The sequence below is a fragment of the Podarcis vaucheri genome, assembly GCF_965113315.1.
Source record: "Podarcis vaucheri genome assembly, chromosome: 7".
Classification (NCBI taxonomy): domain Eukaryota; kingdom Metazoa; phylum Chordata; class Lepidosauria; order Squamata; family Lacertidae; genus Podarcis; species Podarcis vaucheri.
In genome coordinates, this window is record NC_138765.1 from 5719811 (window position 1) to 5741790 (window position 21980).

Genomic DNA, 21980 nt, shown 5'->3' on the forward strand with positions numbered 1-21980 from the left:
TTACTTAGCTTTCCCATGGACTGCAAGAAGATCAAACCTCTCCATTCTGAAGGAAATCAGCCCTGAGTGCTCACTGGAAGGACAGATTCTGAAGCTGAGACTCCAATACTTTGGCCAACTCATGAGAAGAGAAGACTCACTGGAAAAGACCCTGATGTTGGGAAAGATGGAGGGCACAAGGAGAAGGGGGCAACAGAGGACGAGATGGTGGGACAGTGTTCTCGAAGCTACGAACATGTGTTTGACCAAACTGCGGGAGGCAGTGGAAGACAGGAGTGCCTGGCGTGCTCTGGTCCATGCGGTCACGAAGAGTTGGACACGACTAAACGACTAAACAACAACAATAGCTTTCCTCACCTGTAGGCTAATATATTTCTCTAGGATATCCTGCCCTATTGGCCTGATTTATGCCCGCTCATGTCCTTCATTCTAGCAGAAGGTTCTGCCTGCCCACAGTGGCTAGAGAGCAGCTGCCATGTTTATGGAGAGCAAAGAAGTTGGTGTAATGTATTCTTCCATTTGTCCTGCAAATAAGGCATTTCAAAATAAATAAATCTAATTTTCAATAGCATGTGCTTTTTGATTCACACATTACTCTAGTACAGACATGCTTGAATACATTACATGCCTGGGGAAACTGTATTTCAAAATTCTAAGTACTGCACATTCTGAAGACCAGCTACGTTTCAGTTTACAGCTTGTATCAAAAAGTGTGAATAAGTTTGTCTTTAAATGTGAACTGAATCAAATTTCTCCACCATCCTTACTGAAGAGGAAGCATAACAGTTAATGGAACATGCAGATTTTCCAGGTTTCCATGCAAAGAAATCCCAAATGTATTGTTCCCTGGGCTGAATTTGTTTTTTGTTTTTTTTTTTTATAATAATGTTTATTGAAGTTTCACAGACAATAAAAAAATTCCAAAATTTAAACATAAGAAAACCTACAAAAATATAAAAATAATACAAAAACAAAACACATAAAAAGTACACAATAGAAAACAGTTAACAAAAAGAGGGAAGAAAAAAGAAAGAATAAGAACAAAAAGAAAAACCAAAAAACAAAGCAGAAAATAGATTAGTATTTTCAAATCTTATACTTCATTCACTAGTTTCTTGACCTCCTCACGCCTCCCATTTTGTAGTCCAGTTCAAATATTAAATTCAGCAAATCCTTACCCTCTAACATTTATCCTCACTCAAGATATGAACCTATTATAAATATCAATTTTCCAATTATCAATCCCTATTTACATTTTCTTAAAAATCTTTTTACCAATACCACTTATTTTCCATCAGACATCAGTTTAACATTCCTTAATTTTACAGTGCTTCTGCAAATAGTCCTTAAATTTCTTCCAGTCTTCCTCCTCCGACTCTTCTCCCTGGTCACGAATTCTGCCAGTCATTTCTGCCAATTCCATGTAGTCCATCACTTTCATCTGCCTTCCCTGGTCTGAATTTGGTGGAGAAGCTGCAGATGGTGTAAAACTCTGCTACACAATTGCTCTCTGATTTAACCTATGAACAACATGGAGCACCTCTCCTGGAAGTGCTGCACTGGGTGTTGATTTTCCATTGAGCCTCCGCACCCTGCAAGCCCTAGAATAATAGAATTTTAAAGTCGGAAGGGACCCTGAGGGTTATCTATGCCAATTCCCTGCAATGCAGGAAAGAAAGCCATGGATCAGGCATAGGCAAACTCGGCCCTCCAGATGTTTTGGGACTACAACTCCCATCATCCCTGACCACTGGTCCTGCTAGCTAGGGATGATGGGAGTTGTAGTCCCAAAACATCTGGAGGGCCGAGTTTGCCTATGCCTGTCGTAGATAGATTTGAGCCATCAATCTGAACCAGTTCTGGAAATGAAAGACACCTTGAAGACAGCCTCGGACAATTCACCCAGTGCCAGGAAGATACCTCTCCATTCAGAAACAAGCCGCAGCAAACACCCGGACAAAGTGATAACAGTGGTAGCTGGTAAATAAATTAGATGATGATGATGATGATGATAATAATAATAATAATAATAATAATAATAATTTATTTATACCCCCCTCCCCAGCCAAGACCGGGCTCAGGGCGGCTAACACCAGGTATAAAACAATTGATTAAAATACAACTTAAAAACAAGATTAAAATACAACATTAAAATGCAGCCTCATTTCAATAGAAACTCAAATCAAAAACTTTTTGGGGATGAAAATGTCAAATCTTCACCAAGGCCAACATTCCAGACTGGTCCAACGTAGGCCAGAAAAGCCAGGGAAGTCCCCAAATAGGTGTCCCATCACAGAAATAGAAAGAAAAAAGGATAGAGGGGAAGGGGATCAAGTTGATTCCAAGCCAAAGGCCAGGCGGAACAACTCTGTCTTACCGGCCCTGCGGAAAGAAATCAGATCCTGCAGGGCCCTGGCCTCATGAGACAGAGCGTTCCACCAGGCTGGAGCCATCACTGAGAAGGCCCTGGCTCTGGTTGAGGCTAATCTGACTTCCTTAGGGCCCGGGACCTCTAGGGTGTTGCTATTTATGGACCTTAAGGTCCTCTGCAGGGCATACAGGGAGAGGCGGTCCTGTAGGTACGAGGGTCCTAGGCTGTAAAGGGAGATACAGAAAGTGGGGCTTCTGGGATTCTATCTCTGCCCTTGGCTTCCTGGGACAGTCCATCACGGCCACACATGCTTCAGCAGCCTCCACCTCTGTGTCCTCCTTCCTTGTTTTATGTACCAGAGACCTTGTCCAACAATTTGGAAAGGTGGGAGGGAATTGTGCATGTCCTGGGAACTCCATGAAGGTCTCCTAGTGGTGTGGGCAGGACACTCCCTCGTAAGTGCCTGTCTCCTTGATAGTTTTGTGCTTGTGTTTGTGGAAATCATTTGGGTCTTTCTCTGTCATACTACGTTATTACACTGAGACACAGAATCCACCCATGTCTGCCTAAAGCAGCCTTTCTCAACCTGTGGGTCCCCAGGACTACAACTCCCCTCACCCCTAGCAAGCAAGGCCAGAGCTCAGGAATGTTGGGAGTTGTAGTCCAACAACATCTGGGGACCCACAGGTGGAGAACCGCTGGAATCCTCTGCCTCAGAAATAATCTCCAAATAGTGCCAGTTCTCTCTTGTACATAAAGCATGAAAAATCGATGAAGCAGGACTGTCTCGCGCAAAAAATAAGACCTCTGGACTTTTGGCAGGAGATCTTCTCTTCTTAAATAGAAAGGAGGCCAAGAGGAGTGACTGCAAGCAAATTGCATAACTCCACAAAGGGTGTTATCCCTCAGGTTAGGTTACATAACAGCCTCAGCTCGGGCTGTGCATGTATTTTCTCTTCCCAGCTACTCAGAGCTCCACAGACCACCCACAAGCTCCCCATGGATCCCCTCGGAGCAGCAACCCTTTTTCTGGTCATCTGCCTCTCTTGCCTGATGGTCCTCTCAACATGGCGGCAGATGTACCGCAAAAGCAAGATGCCGCCTGGACCAACTCCCCTCCCCTTCATCGGGAACCTGCTCCAAGTCAACACAAGTGATATGTACCGTTCACTCATGAAGGTAACTTTCTATAATGTGACAGAGCAGTTTCCCATTCTCTGAATTGTTATTATAAAATCATTCTTAAATACTGTTGATTAATGAAGGTCACTCCTATCTATCTATCTATCTATCTATCTATCTATCTATCTATCTACCTACCTACCTACCTACCTACCTACCTACCTACCTACTCATCCTTCTCTCTCTCTCTCTCTCTCTCTCTCTCTCTCCCACTTGACTCATCATATCCTCATAATTCTCCTTCCACCACATTCTCCAGCTTTTGCTTCTCTCTCTCTTTACAGTGGTACCTCAGGTTAAGTACTTAATTCGTTCCGGTGGTCTGTACTTAGCCTGAAACTGTTCTTAACCTGAAGCACCACTTTAGCTAACGGGGCCTCCTGCTGCTGCCACACCGCCGGAGCACGATTTCTGTTCTCATCCTGAAGCAAAGTTCTTAACCTGAAGCACTATTTCTGGGTTAGCGGAGTCTGTAACCTGAAGCGTATGTAACCTGAAGAGTATGTAACCCGAGGTACCACTGTATATTTCTGCCTGAGTGAAGGGATGGGCACATCTGTCAATTCTCATGTCCTCAAAAAAATTAATCAGCATTTTAGTGTGCCTTTCTTTTAAATAATTTTTTTAAAAAATAAATAATATAATAATATAATAATTTTAATTTTAATTTATCAGACCATGCTCTAACCAACCAAGCTGTACAGCAGGTATATTATTAGTTCCTTTTGACACAAGGTCACACTTTTTGGGCAGCTTCTGGTGGGTTATGATTTGACAGGTATCTCGTGTGTTAGGAAATCCTCTGATTTTAACTTTTGGTCGCTAGATCTAGCTTCTGGGGGTTGAGAGTGCCCTCTGGGGACATTATTAGGTGCTGATAAAAAAGAAAGACGATTGTCCTGTTCTAAATAGGGACACAGCCTTCTGAAATTTAGATTTACAGGCATTTGCACAAGAGGCAAGCTTACGATTCCTTGATGAAAATTTTACTCATTTGGTCTGGGAATTGATTTAAAGGAGATGCATTTGCCATTAAATTTATATAGCAGGCTTCCCCCCCCAAAAAAAAAATAACCCAACCCCACCCAGGCCCAATGACTATGTGCATAGACCTAGTGACGTATATGCAGAAGCAGTTTACAATCCCAGGCTTCCCCTGTCATATTTCAAATATCCTGTAGCACCTCTGATTCCCTTACGTTATTTGACCCTATTAGGGGCCAACTGAAGATGGCAACACAATTAGTAATGGTTAAAGTTCCTCCTGCAATGAAGTATAGTAATCAAAATCTGACTTTCCCGGGGAACCAATCTATCAGAAGTTCCTGGTGTTGCTGTTAGGATCAGTTAGGAACTTTTCTTCTTTTTTAAAAATGTATTTTTATTAAAGATTTTCTTAGTTTACAAAGTATGTGCAATCTCTCTCTCTCTCTCTTTTTTTCCTCCAAGTAACATTTTTCACAGATCAGTTTCATTTGTTTAGACATTCGGAAGAAGAAGGGGGAAAGCGGGGGGGAGATGGTGGTGGGGTCGGGTGGCGATGTTTCTATTATACCTAATATATGTGGGGTTTTGTGTCAGCGTCGCTTGTGCAGCTTCTGTGCTATTTAATAATAATAATAATAATAATAATAATAATAATAATAATAATTTATTTATACCCCACCCATCTGGCTGGATTTCTCCAGCCACTCTGGGCGGCTTCCAACAAAACACTAAAATACAATAACCTATTAAACATTAAAAGCTTCCCTAAACAGGGCTGCCTTCAGATGTCTTCTAAAAGTTTGGTAGTTATTTTTCTCTTTGACATCTGGTGGGAGGGCGTTCCACAGGGCAGGTGCCACCACCGAGAAGGCCCTCTGCCTGGTTCCCTGTAACTTGGCTTCTCGCAGGGAGGGAACTGCCAGAAGGCCCTCAGCGCTGGACCTCGGTGTCCGGGCAGAACGATGGAGGTGGAGATATACTGGACCAGGTATACTGGACCGAGGCCATTTAGGGCTTTAAATGTCAGCACCAACACTTTGAATTGTGCTCGGAAACGTACTTGTGTTCCTTTGGTGGTGAGAGAGGTTGGGGTTGGCCTGGGGTGTGGTTGTTCATTTGTGGTTGGCTGTGGTGGTCTTTGTTTTCTTGTGTGAGTGGGGTGGGTGGGTGTTTTGGATCAGGTTAGCCACATTGATTTGTATGCCATTGGTGGATTCTTGTCATTGTCTTGTTGGGCTGTGTGTGTGATAAAGGGGAGCCGTACTGGGGCGAAGGCGTCTTCTTCTATTTGTCCCCGTGTCACTTTCAGTTTATTGGTTAATTTTTCTAGTAGGGCTGTTTCCCATACTACTTGGTACCATTGGTCCATGCTTCCTCCTGACAGGTCTCTCCAGTGTCTGGTTATGGTGTTTCTGGCTGCTGAAAGTAGGTGGGTTATGAGTTCTTTGTGGTGTAAATGGGCATAGGAACTTTTCTTCTTGCAGTGATTTATGAAGGTCAACATCCAGGCATTTGCCAACCCTCTAAGAGTCCTCCATGGCAGCTCCCATCGCAGGTGAAGACTGAGAACAGCCCTCCTACTGGTCATCATGATGCCACTCATCCAAAACAACCAAGTCTGAGTCCCAAAGCGTTAATGCAAAACCCCCAAAAATCTTTTCTATGTACTGCCAGTCTAGTTGTTCTTTCCTTAGATGGAATAGGATGGAGGGCTCATTGGAAGGGACGTTCCCATTCTCACTCCTAACTGCTCCAGTTCCAAGTTTATCAGCCTGAAGCACTTCTGATTTCCTCTCACAAAATTCATCGGATGCTGCCTTCAAAATCCCCGGTTCCTATTAGAGCCACTACAGAATCCAAAGCAGATCTCAGCGCTGAAATTTCTTCTTTTATAGAGTGCACATTATTGAGGGTGTTCTGGTTCATCTACACAAATAGATAACACACGTCTCTTGAAATCATGTAGTTATAACCCGAAGACACCTTTTAAGGACTGTGAGGAGCATCTGAAGAAAATTCTGTTGGCAGACTGTTTATCCCAGAAGGGGAAGAATTTAAAGAATCAGTTACCACATCTGCCAGATTCCTATTCAGAAACTCTGGTCTTTAAGAAATTAAAAAGTCGTTAGAATAAAGTTTGAAACCAGTGAAGATATAATGGCAAGAACTCCAAAGAGGTGGCTGACCTGTGGCTGTTCGAACTCCCTTTAAAACTGGTTAACAATTATTGGCTCCTCAGAGAGTAAAACAACACAAAAAAGGTCCTTGCCCCCTGATAAATTAGATAGCTGCTAGGCCAGCAATCGGGACGCGGGTGGCGCTGTGGGCTAAAGCCTCAGCGCCTAGGGCTTGCCGATCGAAAGGTCGGCGGTTCGAATCCCCGCGGCGGGGTGCGCTCCCGCTGCTCGGTCCCAGCGCCTGCCCACCTAGCAGTTCGAAAGCACCCCCGGGGGCAAGTAGATAAATAGGTACCGCTTACCAGCGGGAAGGTAAACGGCGTTCCGTGTGCGGCTCTGGCTCGCCAGAGCAGCGTTGTCACGCTGGCCACGTGACCCGGAAGTGTCTTCGGACAGCGCTGGCCCCCGGCCAATAGATGTGAGATGGGCGCACAAACCCCAGAGTCTGTCAAGACTGGCCCGTTCGGGCAGGGGTACCTTTACCTTTACCTTTAGGCCAGCAACAGCACTATCACATAAAGAGAAAAATCAACTGAAATATACTCGGAGCCAAGTGTGAATTTCATGCTCTTTATTCAGCTCATAGTAGCAATGAATGAAACTTCCCCCAAAACATCCAGCTATATATACATTATTTACACAATGGGCCCCATGTGATTGGCTAATTCTGGGGTGCTCCTGTAGGCCAATCAGGTTGCTGATTCACTTCCACCTGGAGCTGGATTGGGTGGCTCCTGCAGGCCAATCAGGTTGCTGATTCACTTCATCCAGGAGCCTGATTGGCTGCTCCTGCAGGGCAATCAGGTTGCTGATTCACTTCCACCTGGAGCTGGATTGGGTGGCTCCTGCCGACCAATCAGACTGCTGCATTCTGGATCCTATTGATCTAGGATTCAGCTCAGTACATAACACAAACAAAGCCCAATTAAACAATCAAAACAGGCTGTGGAGATCAGCCAGGAACATCCTTTCTCGACGCCATTTTTGCTGGGATGCGGGTGGGGCTGTGGGTTAAACCAGAGTCTAGGACTTGCCGATCAGAAGGTTGGCGGTTCAAATCCCTGCGACGGGGTGAGCTCCCGTTGCTCAGTCCCTGCTCCTGCCAACCTAGCAGTTTGAAAGCATGTCAAAGTGCAAGTAAATAAATAGGAACTGCTCCGGCGGGAATGTAAATGGCATTTCCGTGCACTGCTCTGGTTCGCCAGAAGTGGCTTAGTCCTGCTGGCCACATGACCCGGAAGCTGTACGCCGGCTCCCTCAGCCAGTAAAGCGAGATGAGTGCCGCAACCCCAGAGTCGGCCACGACTGGACCTAATGGTCAGGGGTCCCTTTACCCTTACCTTTTTATGTGGGGCAGAGACTGCCCAAAGCTGGACCGCCATGTGGGAAGTCATTCAGCCTGGCATATTTCACCCAGTTGGCGCCATGCTCAGTTTCAGCCCTGGTACCCTTAACAGAAAGGTTGCGTGCAAACATAACCAAAAATAAATATTGCACCACCTAAGGAGATCCAACTGTTTGATTCTTTGGAATCAGTTGGAAATCCAACACTGAGCAAAACCTGCTCTGCCAGGTAGGTGAAACTGGAGACTGCGCTGAGCTTGCCCAGGGATTATCCAGATGGCATGTTATGTTGTGTTATATTATGTAATTTATTTATTATACTCACCTTTCAACCAAAAAAGTCCCCTAAGGTGGTTGACAAATAACAAATGCACACAAATACAAAACAAACAAATGATCAAAGTTCAAAACAAAATCTGAGCAGCTATCAAATGGCCCTGCAATTTACCTATGTAAGTGGTGCCAACCAGCTGAATTTGGACGGGAAAAATATCGGCCAAGGAGGGAAACAAAGTCCTGGCAGAACAAGAGCCCTGTCTTAATCCAAGATCATCTTCTCCCAGGGCTTGGCCTGCATGACTCTTTTCCCCACCCAGATTCAGCTTCTTGGCACCAACTACACAGGTAGATTGCAGGGCAATTTAATATCTGAGACCAGCCCGGATTTAACCACAAATCTGTTGATGGAGGAGAAGTTTTCTCAGGATAGCCTGCTGGTGTCATGTGGCTGTCGAAGTGGTCGAATCTGTTTCTCTCATTGTTCTCATTTCTCATGACCCTTGGGGTACCTTCCACCTCTATAATTCCATGATTCCAATCTTAATTTCAGTTCCCCGCATGGAGGAGAGGTTTCCTCATGGTAGCCTGCTGGTGTTGTGTGCCTTTATTGGTGGGTGAATCTGTTTCTTTCTGTTTCTCTCAGTCCATTACATTCTGCACCAGTTTATATGTTTTTAATCCTCATGCAAATTCATCAGAATTTCACTGTGCGTTTTTCCTAATAGAGTATACACATTTTTGTGGGCAGATCTGCCTTATAGCCACATTTATGTAGTGAACCCCCCCAAATATAATGCAATTTTGTATGCTATTTCCACAAATATATGCCTTTATATGCACACTTTGTATACTTGTGGGTTTGGAGAAATTCATTGCAAAATTTGAGGAACTGCAAATTTCAACCACTACCTTCTGAGGGATTCTGTTCCACTGTAGAACAGCTCTTACCACCAGAAAGTTCTTTCTGAAGTTAAGTCAGAAGCTCTTTGCTTATAACATGAATCCATTGGTTTGGTCTATTTTCCAGGTGACAGCCCTTTAGATATTTGAAGAAGGCCTTCATATCTCTCCACAGTCTCCTCTTATCATGGCAAAACATACCCAACTCCTTCAGCCATTCCTCATAAGGCTTCATCTCCAGACCCTTGATCATCCTTGTGGCCCATCTCTGCACACATCCCAGCTTGCCAATATCCTTCTTAAATTCTGGTGCCCAGATAATGGAGAACCAAAGGTTCATCATAAAGGATGTGTTTTTCATTGCCTAATTAGGCTTAGGCTTTCAGGAGCTACTAATCTCTGCACAGGTAGGTGAGCAATTTGCTCCATCTCTGCATCAGTTTCATGACCTCACACAATGCCCTCCTCCTCTTTTCACAGATCCGTGAGAAATATGGTCCTGTCTACACCATCCACTTAGGGCCCCGCCGTGTTGTGGTCTTGTGTGGATACGATGCCGTGAAGGAGGCCCTGGTGGACCAGGCGGAAGAGTTTGGTGGCCGTGGAGAGCAAGCCACGTTTGACTGGCTTTTCCAGGGTTACGGTCAGTCTCTTCTTGGGCAACCCTTGGCAGAGCGCATCATTACTACCATTGTTTTGGCATTGAACTTAGCAGTGGTCCTTCCTGTGAAGTAGATTTTTTTATACCAGTTTCTTAGGACAGGCTGAGAGAGGGCTTCTCTACATCATTCGTGTTAGATTTCTGTTATGCCACTGTGCAGTTTTTGGAGTCACAAGACTCTGTTGACATTCCAGACTGTTGGAAGTCTCATGGGAGATGGGAGGTGGATGTTGATGTTACTGGTTTCCTGTTTCTTTCTTCTTGTTGTTCTCTGTCTCTCACAGAGAGCAGACGCATATTCTTTTCTGTCCTGCGTAGTTAGAAATAAATGTATCAATGTAGCACATATTTCTGGCTCTCTTTCTGCTGTTTGGATACTCTGCGTAATGGGAGCATGCCTGAAGCCTCATTCAAAGGCTTAGGTCGTTAATCATGTCGGAGGAGAGGTCGATGGATTCCATAGATACGACACGGAGTAAAGCCATTACAGCTCAGTCGTAAGGAAGCTCCGACAATTCAGACAAGTCATAGAAGAGATGGCATTTGCATCTGAATATTCATAGCCAAGTAAAGGACCACCGATGTAACTTTGCAAGCATAGATAATATTGAAAAAGCTCTTGAGTCTGCAAGTGCCTTCTATCAGTTGACTGCCAACTGTGTTCTCCCAGGTACTCTTAAATGTTGGGATGTGAATAGATGGTAAGAGATTATACATTTATTAGATACTCTCCTTCCTTCCTCACATTTCCGAGTTCCACAGAGTGCATCCCTTTGCAGAGAAGCTTTGATAAGTTAAAAGGCTAAAACTATTGTAGCTAATCCAGGATGATTTAAGGCAGACTGGATTCTCCTGGTATTTCCCTCTTTTCTCCCCCTTAAAATAACCCCACAAAAGGGAAAAACAGCACTTACGCATAAAGAATACCTGTTGAAGAATAACTGATATAGCAGCATTTTCAGGGAGGCTTAATACCGTAATCCAGTTAAAAAGACATACTTAAGTCTAGTTTAAAATGGTGTCACCTTCCAGCTCCTCTTTCTCCTCCTCATTTCACTGGCTCCTTTGCTTCCCAGGGGTTTCCTTCAGCAACGGGGAACGGGCCAAGCAGCTACGCCGATTCTCCATCATGACGCTGAGGAATTTTGGGATGGGAAAGAGATCCATCGAAGAGCGGATCCTGGAGGAGGCCCACTTCCTGCTGGAATCCCTGAGGGAAACAAAAAGTGAGCTCAGTTCTGGTATCTTCAAGAAATGCTGCTTCATGAGTTACAGGTGACAGAAACGCTTGACAGTGATAGTTAGACCTGTGGGCAGTTAAGTGGGCAGCTGAAGGCTTTATACTGAATATTATCACGGCTGCTTTTATTTTTGGTAATGGGTGGGAAAAGACGTAACTTAGCCTAAGCTAAATATGGTGGGCGCTCCGGTTGCGAACGTGATCCATGCGGGATGCACGTTCGCAACCCGCAGCAGTGCATCTGCGCCCGCTCGGGTTGCAAATAGGCACTTCTGCGCACGCGCAACTGCCGAAACCCGGAAGTAACGCGTTCCGGTACTTCCGGGTTTCGGCAGTCCGCAACCGCAACCTGAAGCGTCTGTAAACTGAGGTATGACTGTACATCACCAACACTCTACATCCACGCGAAGAAACGTTGCTCAAAGAAACACAGTGGTACCTCGGGTTACATACGCTTCAGGTTACAGACTCCACTAACCCAGAAATAGTACCTCGGGTTAAGAACTTTGCTTCAGGATGAGAACAGAAATTGTGTTCTGGTGGCACGGCAGCAGCAGGAGGCCCCATTAGCTAAAGTGGTGCTTCAGGTTAAGAACAGTTTCAGGTTATGTACGGACCTCCGGAATGAATTAAGTACTTAACCCGAGGCACCACTGTAATGAGGTTAGAGTGGACTGCTTTGCAAAGTGTATTCTTGATTTGTTCCTGGGTTGAGTGACTTGCACAGTGTGTGTGTGTGTCTTTTTTTCTAGGTGCACCCTTTGACCCCACCTACACCCTGAGCCGCACGGTGTCCAATGTCATCAGCTCCATCGCCTTTGGCGACCGCTTTGAATACGAAGATAAGGAGTTCCACTCCTTGCTGAGCATGATGCTGGGTAGCTTCCGGTTCACTGCCACCTCTTGGGGACAGGTAAATTGGAGGGGATGGGAAGGACTTCCTTTGTGAGTGAGTGAATAATACAATTCCTCTTAATCAGTCATTGCCCCAAAGCCCAGCAGTGATCAAGACACTGTCAGAAGCTGCAGCATTGCCAGTTAACAAGCAGACCACCTTCAGGGGTCTGAGTGAGGCTGGCCAACAGAAGCTCACAGTACAAATAGCGCCAGAACCAGGAGCGATGTCTTTCCCTGACCCTGAGAAACCAAATGCCTCACACAACACCTCACCAATCTAGGAGTGCACCAGAGACATCATCATCATCATAATTTTTTATTTATACCCTGCCCATCTGGCTGGCTTTCCCCAGCCACTCTGGGCAACTTCCAACACAATATTAAAATACAGTAATGCATCAAACATTAAAAGCTTCCCTAAACAGGGCTGCCTTCAGATGTCGTCTAAAAGTCTGGTAGTTGTTCTTCTCTTTGACATCTGGTGGGAGGGTGTTCCACAGGGTGGGCGCTACTACCGAGAAGGCCCTCTGCCTGGTCCCCTGTGACTTGGCTTCTCGCACTGAGGGAACCACCAGAAGGCCCTCGGCGCTGGACCTCAGACATGCCCCTTGAAGGCCTTATACAACTTCTGTTTGTCTCTGTGCCTACTGTCACAGCCTGTCCCAGATAAGGAAGGCACCTGTCTAATAGTTGATTCTGTATTGGCAAGAGAAACACTTCCAGGTTTCCAACCACGCCCATGACTGAATGGCTGGCGCATGACCTCAGCTCCCTTTCCTCATCAGCTTGCAGACACGTCTCCCACTGCCCCGTCAGAGGCATCAGCCTCCACCATAAAGGGAGGGTCGGATGTTGGGTGTGTTAGGGGAGCCTCAGACGCAAACAGCACCTTTATCTCAGCTTCACTTGGGGAAATATCGGGTCTCTCTTCCTCCCCATGACTCTGCAGCTCTACGACATGTTCTCGGGCGTCATGCAGTACCTGCCTGGCCCGCAGCAGGAAGCCTTCAAGCAACTCTTAGGGTTGGAGAAGTTCATCACAAAGAAAGTAAAAGCCAATGAGGAGACCCTGGACCCCAACTCCCCTCGGGATTTCATCGACTGTTTCCTTGTGAAAATGCATCAGGTATGATTATTGCGTTCGAAGAACTGTGATGATTTTCTTGGGAAAGAAAGTTGTCTTGCCCCATGCCAGTTGTCTTGCCCCATGCCAACAAGTTCAACATTCCTAGAGTGATCATGTTTACACATGGGGAGGAATGTTTGTCCAGCCAGCAGGTAGACTTCCTGTTTCCTGTTTCCTTCTGGGCTGGGACAGACTTCCTCTGCATGTGACTAGAGGTGGCCGTGGCCTCACCTGTGCAGGTAACTACAAAAGCACAGGGCAGGGCAGCCATCTCTCTTTTTTTGACTACATGCATCGAAGAAGCAACATCCGCTTAGCTAAAGATGTTCTCTTGGCTTCCAGCCAAGAGAGGACAAAGGGACTGTCCCCTTATGAGATAGTTTCCAGGTGTATGTTCCTCTTCTAAGCTACGTCTGCCTTCTGGGATCCGATTGTGAACAGAATGTGAATAAACTCTTTTTATAATTTTATAGAAGACTGTGTCGTGTCTTATCTTTTATGATGAAATAAGGGGGAAATACCAGAACAGTTGGGACGTGGGTGGCGCTGTGGGTTAAACTACAGAGCCTAGGACTTGCAGATCAGAAGGTTGGCGTTTCGAATCCCCGCAATGGGGTGAGCTCCCGTTGCTCGGTCCCAGCTCCTGCCAACCTAGCAGTTCAAAAGCACGTCAAAGTGCAAGTAGATAAATAGGTACCACTCTGGCGGGAAGGTAAACGGCGTTTCCGTGTGCTGCTCTCGTTTCGCCAGAAGCGGCTTAGTCCTGCTGGCCACATGACTCAGAAGCTGTACGCCGGCTCCCTCGGGCAATAAAACGAGATGAGCGGCGCAACCCCAGAGTTGACCACAACTGGACTTAATGTCAGGGGTCCCTTTACCTTTACCTTTACCAGAACAGTTATTATAGAGGCTTTAGCTAGCCTGAGCAAACGCATCCGCTGTGAGTTTAAAAAGGGGGATGTTACTCTGCTAAATTGTGAACTTATTAACACAAGTTGGAAAGGCTATAATCAAACAATATATCCTCCCCTGAATCCCTGAACATTCCCACAACTTGGAGGGCCATGAATTGAAGCCACCTTTTCAACAGTCCGCGACTGTCCATATCCCCTTATCCAATTGACCAAGACACCATTGCAGCTCAGCTGAACAGTAAGAGAAAGAGCGCTTTGTGGGAAAGGCTTTAGAATATGTTGTTGTTGTTTAATCATTTAGTTGTGTCCGACTCTTCGTGACCCCCTGGACCAGAGCACGCCAGGCACTCCTGTCTTCCACTGCCTCCCGCAGTTTGGTCAGACTCATGCTGGTAGCTTCATGAACACTATCCAACCATCTTGTCCTCTGTCATCCCTTTCTCCTTGCGCCCTCCATCTTTCCCTACATCAGGGTCTTTTGAAGGGAGTCTTCTCTTCTCCTGAGGTGGCCAAAGTCTTGGAGCCTCAGCTTCAGGATCTGTCCTTCCAGTGAGCACTCAGGGCTGATTTCCTTGAGAATGGAGAGGTTGGATCTTCTTGCAGTCCATGGGACTCTCAAGAGTCTCCTCCAGCACCAGAATTCAAAAGCATCCATTCTTCGGCGATCAGCCTTCTTTGTGGTCCAGCTCTCACTTCCATTCATCACTACTGGGAAAACCAGAGCTTTAACTATACGGACTATAGCAATGTTTAGAGTATAGCAATGTTTAATAAGAGAAACCTCCTCCTCTCCCTCTTCCTTCTGGCTAGGAAAAGGAAAACCCACACTCTGAGTTCTCCCTGAGGAATCTGGTTTTGACTACCCTCGCTGTTTTCTTTGCTGGCACAGAAACTGTCAGCACCACCTTGCGTTATGGCTTCCTTCTTCTGCTGAAATACCCGGAGGTTCAAGGTAAGTCCGTCAGCCAAATTTATTGCTTATAGCCAAAGGCTGCTGCAATGTATACAGTATCATTCAACAGAATATATACTAATTTGATACAGAAACTTAAAAACATTTATATTGTCAAAACATCACCTAATCTGCACAAAGCTATAAAAACTCCTTAATATACAAATTGAAACATTGGGCAATAAAATTTATAGGCTAAAATCACAGCGGGGCCACTAATATATCAAAAGTAATGTTAAATAATAGAATAGACGATTATGTACAAAGTTTGGTGAAAAAAATACAGCTTGGGGTAGATGGGGTCAAATAAATTCATCTCCTTTACAGTTGATAGCAATCTCAGCTATATAATTTTTTTCTAATTTCCCTGGAGGCAGTTGCAAAAAGTGCTACATGCCAGGTCACATACTTATCAATGTCTGCAAGGAGATATAGAATCATGTCAGAAGGATTCTGGCCAGAGGACCTTATCATTATAGGTGTCAAAACTGTTCTCTTGCTTCAGTGTATAAGGGGCAGAGCAAGATATAATGTGTGAGGTGCTCTAATTCAGGGCATCCCCTAATACAAACACGTTCAATTGCTGTAAGACCTATTGCAGTCGTTAAGAGTCGTCAACAGGCTCATCTCAGCTACCTGCCGATCTCCCATTCCCACCACCCTTCTGAGTAATACCCCTCCCCACCTTCTCACTATATAGAAGGATCTGGCAACTTCTGTTTCAGTGTATCTGAAGAAGTGTGCATGCACACGAAAGCTCATACCAAGAACTAACTTAGTTGGTCTTTAAGGTGCTACTGGAAGGAATTTTTTTTATTTTGACTATGGCAGACCAACACGGCAACCTATCTGTAACTGGTTCAATTACTGGCATGCCTCTATGTCTCCCATCTCTATAAACAGAGTTTATTGTACTTAATAGTAACTTTGTAAAAGCTTTCGGAGTTGTACAAAAATCAGTTCGTTGAAGTAAAACATATGTTCATGGGCCTTTCTAAGTTTAAGTAAAGGTAAAGTGACCCCTGACCATTAGGTCCAGTCGCGAACGACTCTGGGGTTGCGGCACTCATCTCGCTTTCTTTGCCAAGGGAGCCGGCGTACAGCTTCTGGGTCATGTGGCCAGCAGGACTAAGCCGCTTCTGGTGAACCAGAGCAGCACACGGAAACGCCGTTTACCTTCCCACCCGAGCAGTACCTATTTATCTACAGTGGTACCTCTTGTTACATACTTAATTTGTTCCGGAGGTCCGTTCTTAACCTGAAACTGTTCTTAACCTGAAGCACCACTTTAGCTAATGGGGGCCTCCCGCTGCTGCCGCACCGCCGAAGCACGATTTCTGTTCTCATCCTGAAGCAAAGTTCTTAAGCCAAGGTACTATTTCTGGGTTAGTGGAGTCTGTAACCTGAAGCGTATGTAACCCGAGGTACCACTGTACTTGCACTTTGATGTGCTTTCGAACTGCTAGGTTGGCAGGAGCAGGGACTGAGCAACGGGAGCTCACCCCGTCGCGGGGATTCGAACCGCCGACCTTCCGATCAGCAATTCCTAGGCTCTGTGGTTTAACCCACAGCGCCACCCATGTCCCTTTTCTAAGTTTAAAATATAATAAACATAATGGGGCGCATGTGGATAGATACATGGAGTCTAAGTCATTTTTAGTAACTACTGCCCTTATAGTAAGTTTAAAAATATTTTTTGAGAATGTAGGGAGGTTCAAGGTGACAGCAGAACGGGGCGGGAGGCGGGAAACTGCCTTCCTTTATTCGGGAATATGCCTGTCAGCTTTCCCAGGTATGAGAGGTCTCCCTTTTCTTATATCCCGCTGATTTCTCAACAGAGAAGGTCCATAAGGAGATTGAACATGTGATTGGCCGGAATCGCAGTCCCAACATGAACGACCGGACCCTGATGCCCTATACGGATGCTGTGATCCACGAGATCCAGAGATTTTCTGACATAATTCCTATGGGGGTATCACGACGAGTGACCCGTGATACCCAATTCCGGGGATACACCATTCCCAAGGTATTGCTTATTTTTCTATCTTTTTTAAAAATTCCTGAGACCCCACCATTCAGTACTATTTCCAGATATGGATGATGGGCCAGTTAATATTCCCAAGGCACCGCTGGTCTGTGTCTCATCCGTCATCACTACTGTGGAGTCAAAACCATAATAAAAGCAGAGGAGCCCTGCCAGATGAAACTACCTTGGGTCCATCATCCCTAGCTGAAATATACTTGGAGTCAGGAGCGGATTTCATGCTCTTTATTCAGCTCATAGTGGTGAAGAAGAATGGAAGTTCCCCCAGAATGTCTGCTTTATATACATTATTTACACAATGGGCCCCACGTGATTGGCTAATTCTGGGATTCTCCTGTAGGCCAATCAGGGTGAGGATTCACTTCCACCTGGAGCTGGATTGGGTGGCTCCTGTGGACCAATCTGACTGCTGCATTCTGGACCCTATTGTTTTAAGACCAATCAGACTGCTGCATTCTGAATCCTATTGTTCTAGGACCAATCAGACTGCTGCCTTTTGGATCCTATTCAACTCAGTACATAACACTAGCATTCCTCTTCCCCAAAATGGCCAGCCAGGTTCACCTTCAACCAAAACAGGAACAGCTGGTGGGCGGCAAACAGGGAGATCCCCGGCTGTGTCCTGCTTTTATAGGGCAGGCCACGCCCCCTGAACGGACTGATTGGCCAGCCAGGGGGTGACGAGGCCGGGAATCCCCCCGATCACACGGGGCCTGGCCTCCACCCACCACACGTGTGGTGGGGCCGTGAAGCCCACAACCCCACCTCCTCTTTAGGGCGGAAGTGGCTTTCCTGTGAGAAGACCACACAAAGAGGACAGGCATGTTCTAAAATTCCTTATGAGTGTTAATAATGAGGGAGGGACACACTTCACCAAGGGAGGAAATACAGAAATGGGGAACTGTCACTGATGTCATAACAGAAAGAATCTCCCATTTCTCCCGTATCTTCTTCTTTCTCTCCCTCTCTTCTTCAGGGAACAGAAGTGTTTCCCATGCTTGGGTCTGTGCTGAGAGACCCCCGACATTTTGCAAGACCAGACGTGTTTGACCCACAACATTTCCTGGATGAGAGTGGGCAGTTCAAGAAGAATGAGGCTTTTATGCCTTTCTCTATTGGTGAGTAAGGGACACGGGTGGCGCTGTGGGTTAAACCACAGAGCCTAGGACTTGCCAATCAGAAGGTCGGCGGTTTGAATCCCCACGACGGGGTGAGCTCCCGTTCCTCAGTCCCTGCTCCTGCCAACCTAGCAGTTCGAAAGCACGTCAAAGTGCAAGTAGATAAATAGGTACCACTCCGGCGGGAAGATAAACGGCGTTTCTGTGCGCTGCTCTGGTTCACCAGAAGCGGCTTAGTCATGCTGGCCACATGACCCGGAAGCTGTACACCGGCTCCCTCGGCCAATAAAGCGAGATGAGCACCGCAACCCCAAAGTCGGTCACGACTGGACCTAATGGTCAGGGGTCCTATTGGTGAGTACTCAGCAGCCCCGGAGGGTGGGGAGTTTACTAAGGTTACGATATTTTTTCCAAAGAATCCGGGGACATTTTTTTTTCTTGAAAGGAAAAAAAAGTAATTTTTTTAAAAAATAAAGAAGTAATATCTTCTCTTCTGTGGTCTCCTCTGTCGCGCGGCCTTCCTCTGGGCCCCGGCCTGCTCTCTTGGAGTGCTATCTGCCATGGAGTAGGCTCGGGTCAGGCCTGGTCTCGGCCACGTGTCCTTGCCCTCCCGGTGCTCTCCTACCTTTTCTCCTCAGCAGCATAGCAGTGGTGCAGCAAGGTCGGGGCTCCCCTCTTTTTTCTCCTTCCTCTTTCTCTCACTTCCTTCTCCTTCTCCTCTCCTCCGTCTCCCTGCATCAGCTCCAGGGTTTTCCTGGCCCCCGAGCGCCGCTGGGCAGTCGGCCAGGTGGCCGGGCACTCTCGTTCCCGGCTCAATTTGGGTCATGGGCAGGGGGTCAGCGGTTCCCCCAGTTGATGTACCGGGCGTCCCCGGTTCCCCCTCGGCAGTGGCAGTCACAGCAGCCCGGAACCAGCCTGGTAGCGCAGTTGGCTCTGGCTGGCTTCAGGAGCTGCCCACTGCCATGGCACCCACCATTTTGCCTCGCCGGAAGTCCCCATATGATATGTCTTGTGCTGTGAATCATGCAACATTCATTCCTTACTAATAAATCCACAACACTTAAAATATAAATCCAGGGACGTTCTGGGGACAGATTTTGTCTGGGGAAAGATTTGAAAATCCAGGGACTGTCCCTGGGAAACAGGGACGTCTGGTGACCATAGAGTTTGGAATAGGCCAATCACCAGTAGAAGAAGAGTTTGGATTTGATATCCCGATTTATCACTACCTGAAGGAGCCTCAAAGCCTTCCTCCCCCACAACAAACACTCTGTGAGGTGAGTGGGGCTGAGAGACTTCAGAGAAGTGTGACTGGCCCAAGGTCACCCAGCAGCTGCATGTGGAGGAGTGGGGAATCAAACCCGGTTCACCAGATTACAAGTCTACCGCTCTTAACCACTACACCACACTGGTGGACCAATTGAAGTGAGAAAAATTGCTAGGAGATGTTGCTGCTGCAGATTTCCCCCCAGAATTACTCTGTCTGTCCAGTGGTATCTCTTTTCCCTTCTACATAAAATCCCTTTGCCAACAAGGCACACCAAAGGACCAGTGGTGTTATTTTATGCATGGTCATGTGGGTTAGAGGAGTCTTTGCCCAAACATTTCCAAGCAGGCTATAACAGCCCGTCTTTGCTTTCTTCCTCTTCCCTAGGGAAACGCTATTGCTTTGGAGAGCAGCTGGCCCGGATGCAACTCTTCCTTTTCTTCACCAGTATCCTGCAGAACTTCCACATCAAATCTCCCGTCCCACCTGAAAAGATTGACGTCTCTCCCATGCTGATTGGCTTTGCCACCCTTCCGCGTTTTTATGAAATGTGTGCCATTCCCCTCTGAAGCAGGACTTGGAGAAGTGGAGCCCCATCGTCGCCCACCTTGGCCACCCAAGTGTCAAAGGAGGAGGCATTCTTCAACATGTAAAGCACCAGAACAGGCTAACCATACCAAGTCTTCTTTCTTTTGAATTTCCATTAGCTCTGTGTCCATTTGTGGAATTTCCTTACTCTTCATTTCTTTTGGAATCGATCTCAGAGGTGAATAAATGTCTGGTCCCTGACTCTCTGCCCTCTTCCTCCTCTACCCCACTTCCCCAAGGCACCTCTCCCCTTTCCCCTCCTGGCATCTAGTCCAGCCATGAAATGGTTCCCCCCCCTTCCCCATCCCTTTCATGCCTTCTTTCCTTTGTGGTCTATTTGCCAACATTCCTTTGCTGTCACTTTCCCAGTGAGTAGCCAAGGAAGACCATCAAAAAGGCTGATCGCCGAAGAATGGATGCTTTTGAATTCTGGTGCTGGAGGAGACTCTTCAGAGCCCCATGGACTGCAAGAAGATCAAACCTCTCCATTCTGAAGGAAATCAGCCCTGAGTGCTCCCTGGAAGGACAGATCCTGAAGCTGAGGCTCCAAGACTTTGGCCACCTCATGAGAAGAGAAGACTCCCTTCAAAAGACCCTGATGTTGGGAAAGATGGAGGGCACAAGGAGAAGGGGACGACGGAGGACGAGATGGTGGGACAGTCTTCTCGAAGCTACCAGCATGAGTTTGACCAAACTGCAGGAGGCAGTGGAAGACAGGAGTGCCTGACATGCTCTGGTCCATGGGATCACGAAGAGTCGGACATGACTAAACGACTAAACAACAACAAAAGCTAAGGAAGAATAGTTAACCCTGCAGGATATGACAGTTGTTGGAAGGTTTTACAGCCATAGGTCAGTCATAACCTAGGAAATCTTGCCTCTCTGGGATCTTGTCATTTCTCAATCCACAGTATGAGGAGGGACAGGAGGCAATGTTGCTGCATTGTTTGGATCTGAGTCCTCCTCAGGAAGACTTGGGGACCCTGAAGCGGGGACATCACACCCTCCCACCTCACCCCCATCCGCCAACTAAGGGCACCCTTTGAGACCCACCTCCATTGTAAGTCAAAGTTTCTTCAATGTCATCTGTTCCATTATCCTTGGGAATATGTTTGAGTATGGAGATGGAAAATTTCTCACCTTTAACCAGCTGATAATGCAACTACTTCAATCATCTTTATAAATTTTTCTCAATACCTCAAATACTTAGGGCCATTCTACCCTGTCAAAGGCTTTTGTGGCACTTAAAAATAATAAAACAGTAACCTGTTTATCTCTGCTTTCCTCACAATGTATACTGCTTTTTCAACATATGTACTCAGGTGCCTTCTCTTAATAAATCTAGTTTATATAATCCATTAATGTTATTGAGTCTTCTTGCTGTGGCACTTGCCAGAATTTTAGCAATGATAATTTTAACAGTTTCTAATTTTCTGAAATTACTTTTTTGTGAATGTACATTTTTCTGCTGCACCCCTAATTGAGAAAGCTGCAAGATCAAATATTTCATCTTGGTTCTCTATTCACTTCTCTTACCCACATTTCTGCTTATAAGGCAAGCCCAAATCACAGCTGTAAAAGTATCCCTCAAAATTCTACTGTTGTCTGCTGTTCCCATGTTGTGAATAAAGAAACAACAAATCATGCATTTTTTAAATATGCTTTTCAATAGTATATGCCTTTTGATGCACATTTTACTAGGGTTGCCCCAAGATTTTGCAAGACCAGACATATTTGGCCCCCAACGCTTTCTGGATGGGAATGGGCAGTTCAAGAAGAATGAGGGTGGTTTTTTTTGCATTTCTCTGTAGGTGAGGCCTCAGCAGCCCCTGGGAGAGGGGGGTGACAGCACATAACAGCCCAGCATAATCAACCAATTGAAGTGCAAAGAACTAGTTGCTGCTGCTGCAGATGTAACCCTGAATTACCCTGT

At 46.2% G+C, this 21980-nt stretch overlaps 1 protein-coding gene across 1 annotated transcript; it reads left to right on the top strand.

The window, feature by feature from the left end:
* The first annotated feature begins 3288 nt into the window (after positions 1-3288).
* LOC309536898 (cytochrome P450 2A13-like) lies at positions 3289-20248 on the top strand. Its single transcript, XM_082231288.1, has 9 exons — positions 3289-3550; positions 9721-9883; positions 10978-11127; positions 11894-12054; positions 12988-13164; positions 14889-15030; positions 16869-17056; positions 18051-18192; positions 19847-20248. The coding sequence occupies exons 1-9, from the start codon at positions 3371-3373 to the stop codon at positions 20026-20028; spliced, it is 1485 nt and encodes a 494-aa protein (XP_082087414.1). The 5' UTR covers positions 3289-3370; the 3' UTR covers positions 20029-20248.
* The last annotated feature ends 1732 nt before the right edge of the window (positions 20249-21980 follow it).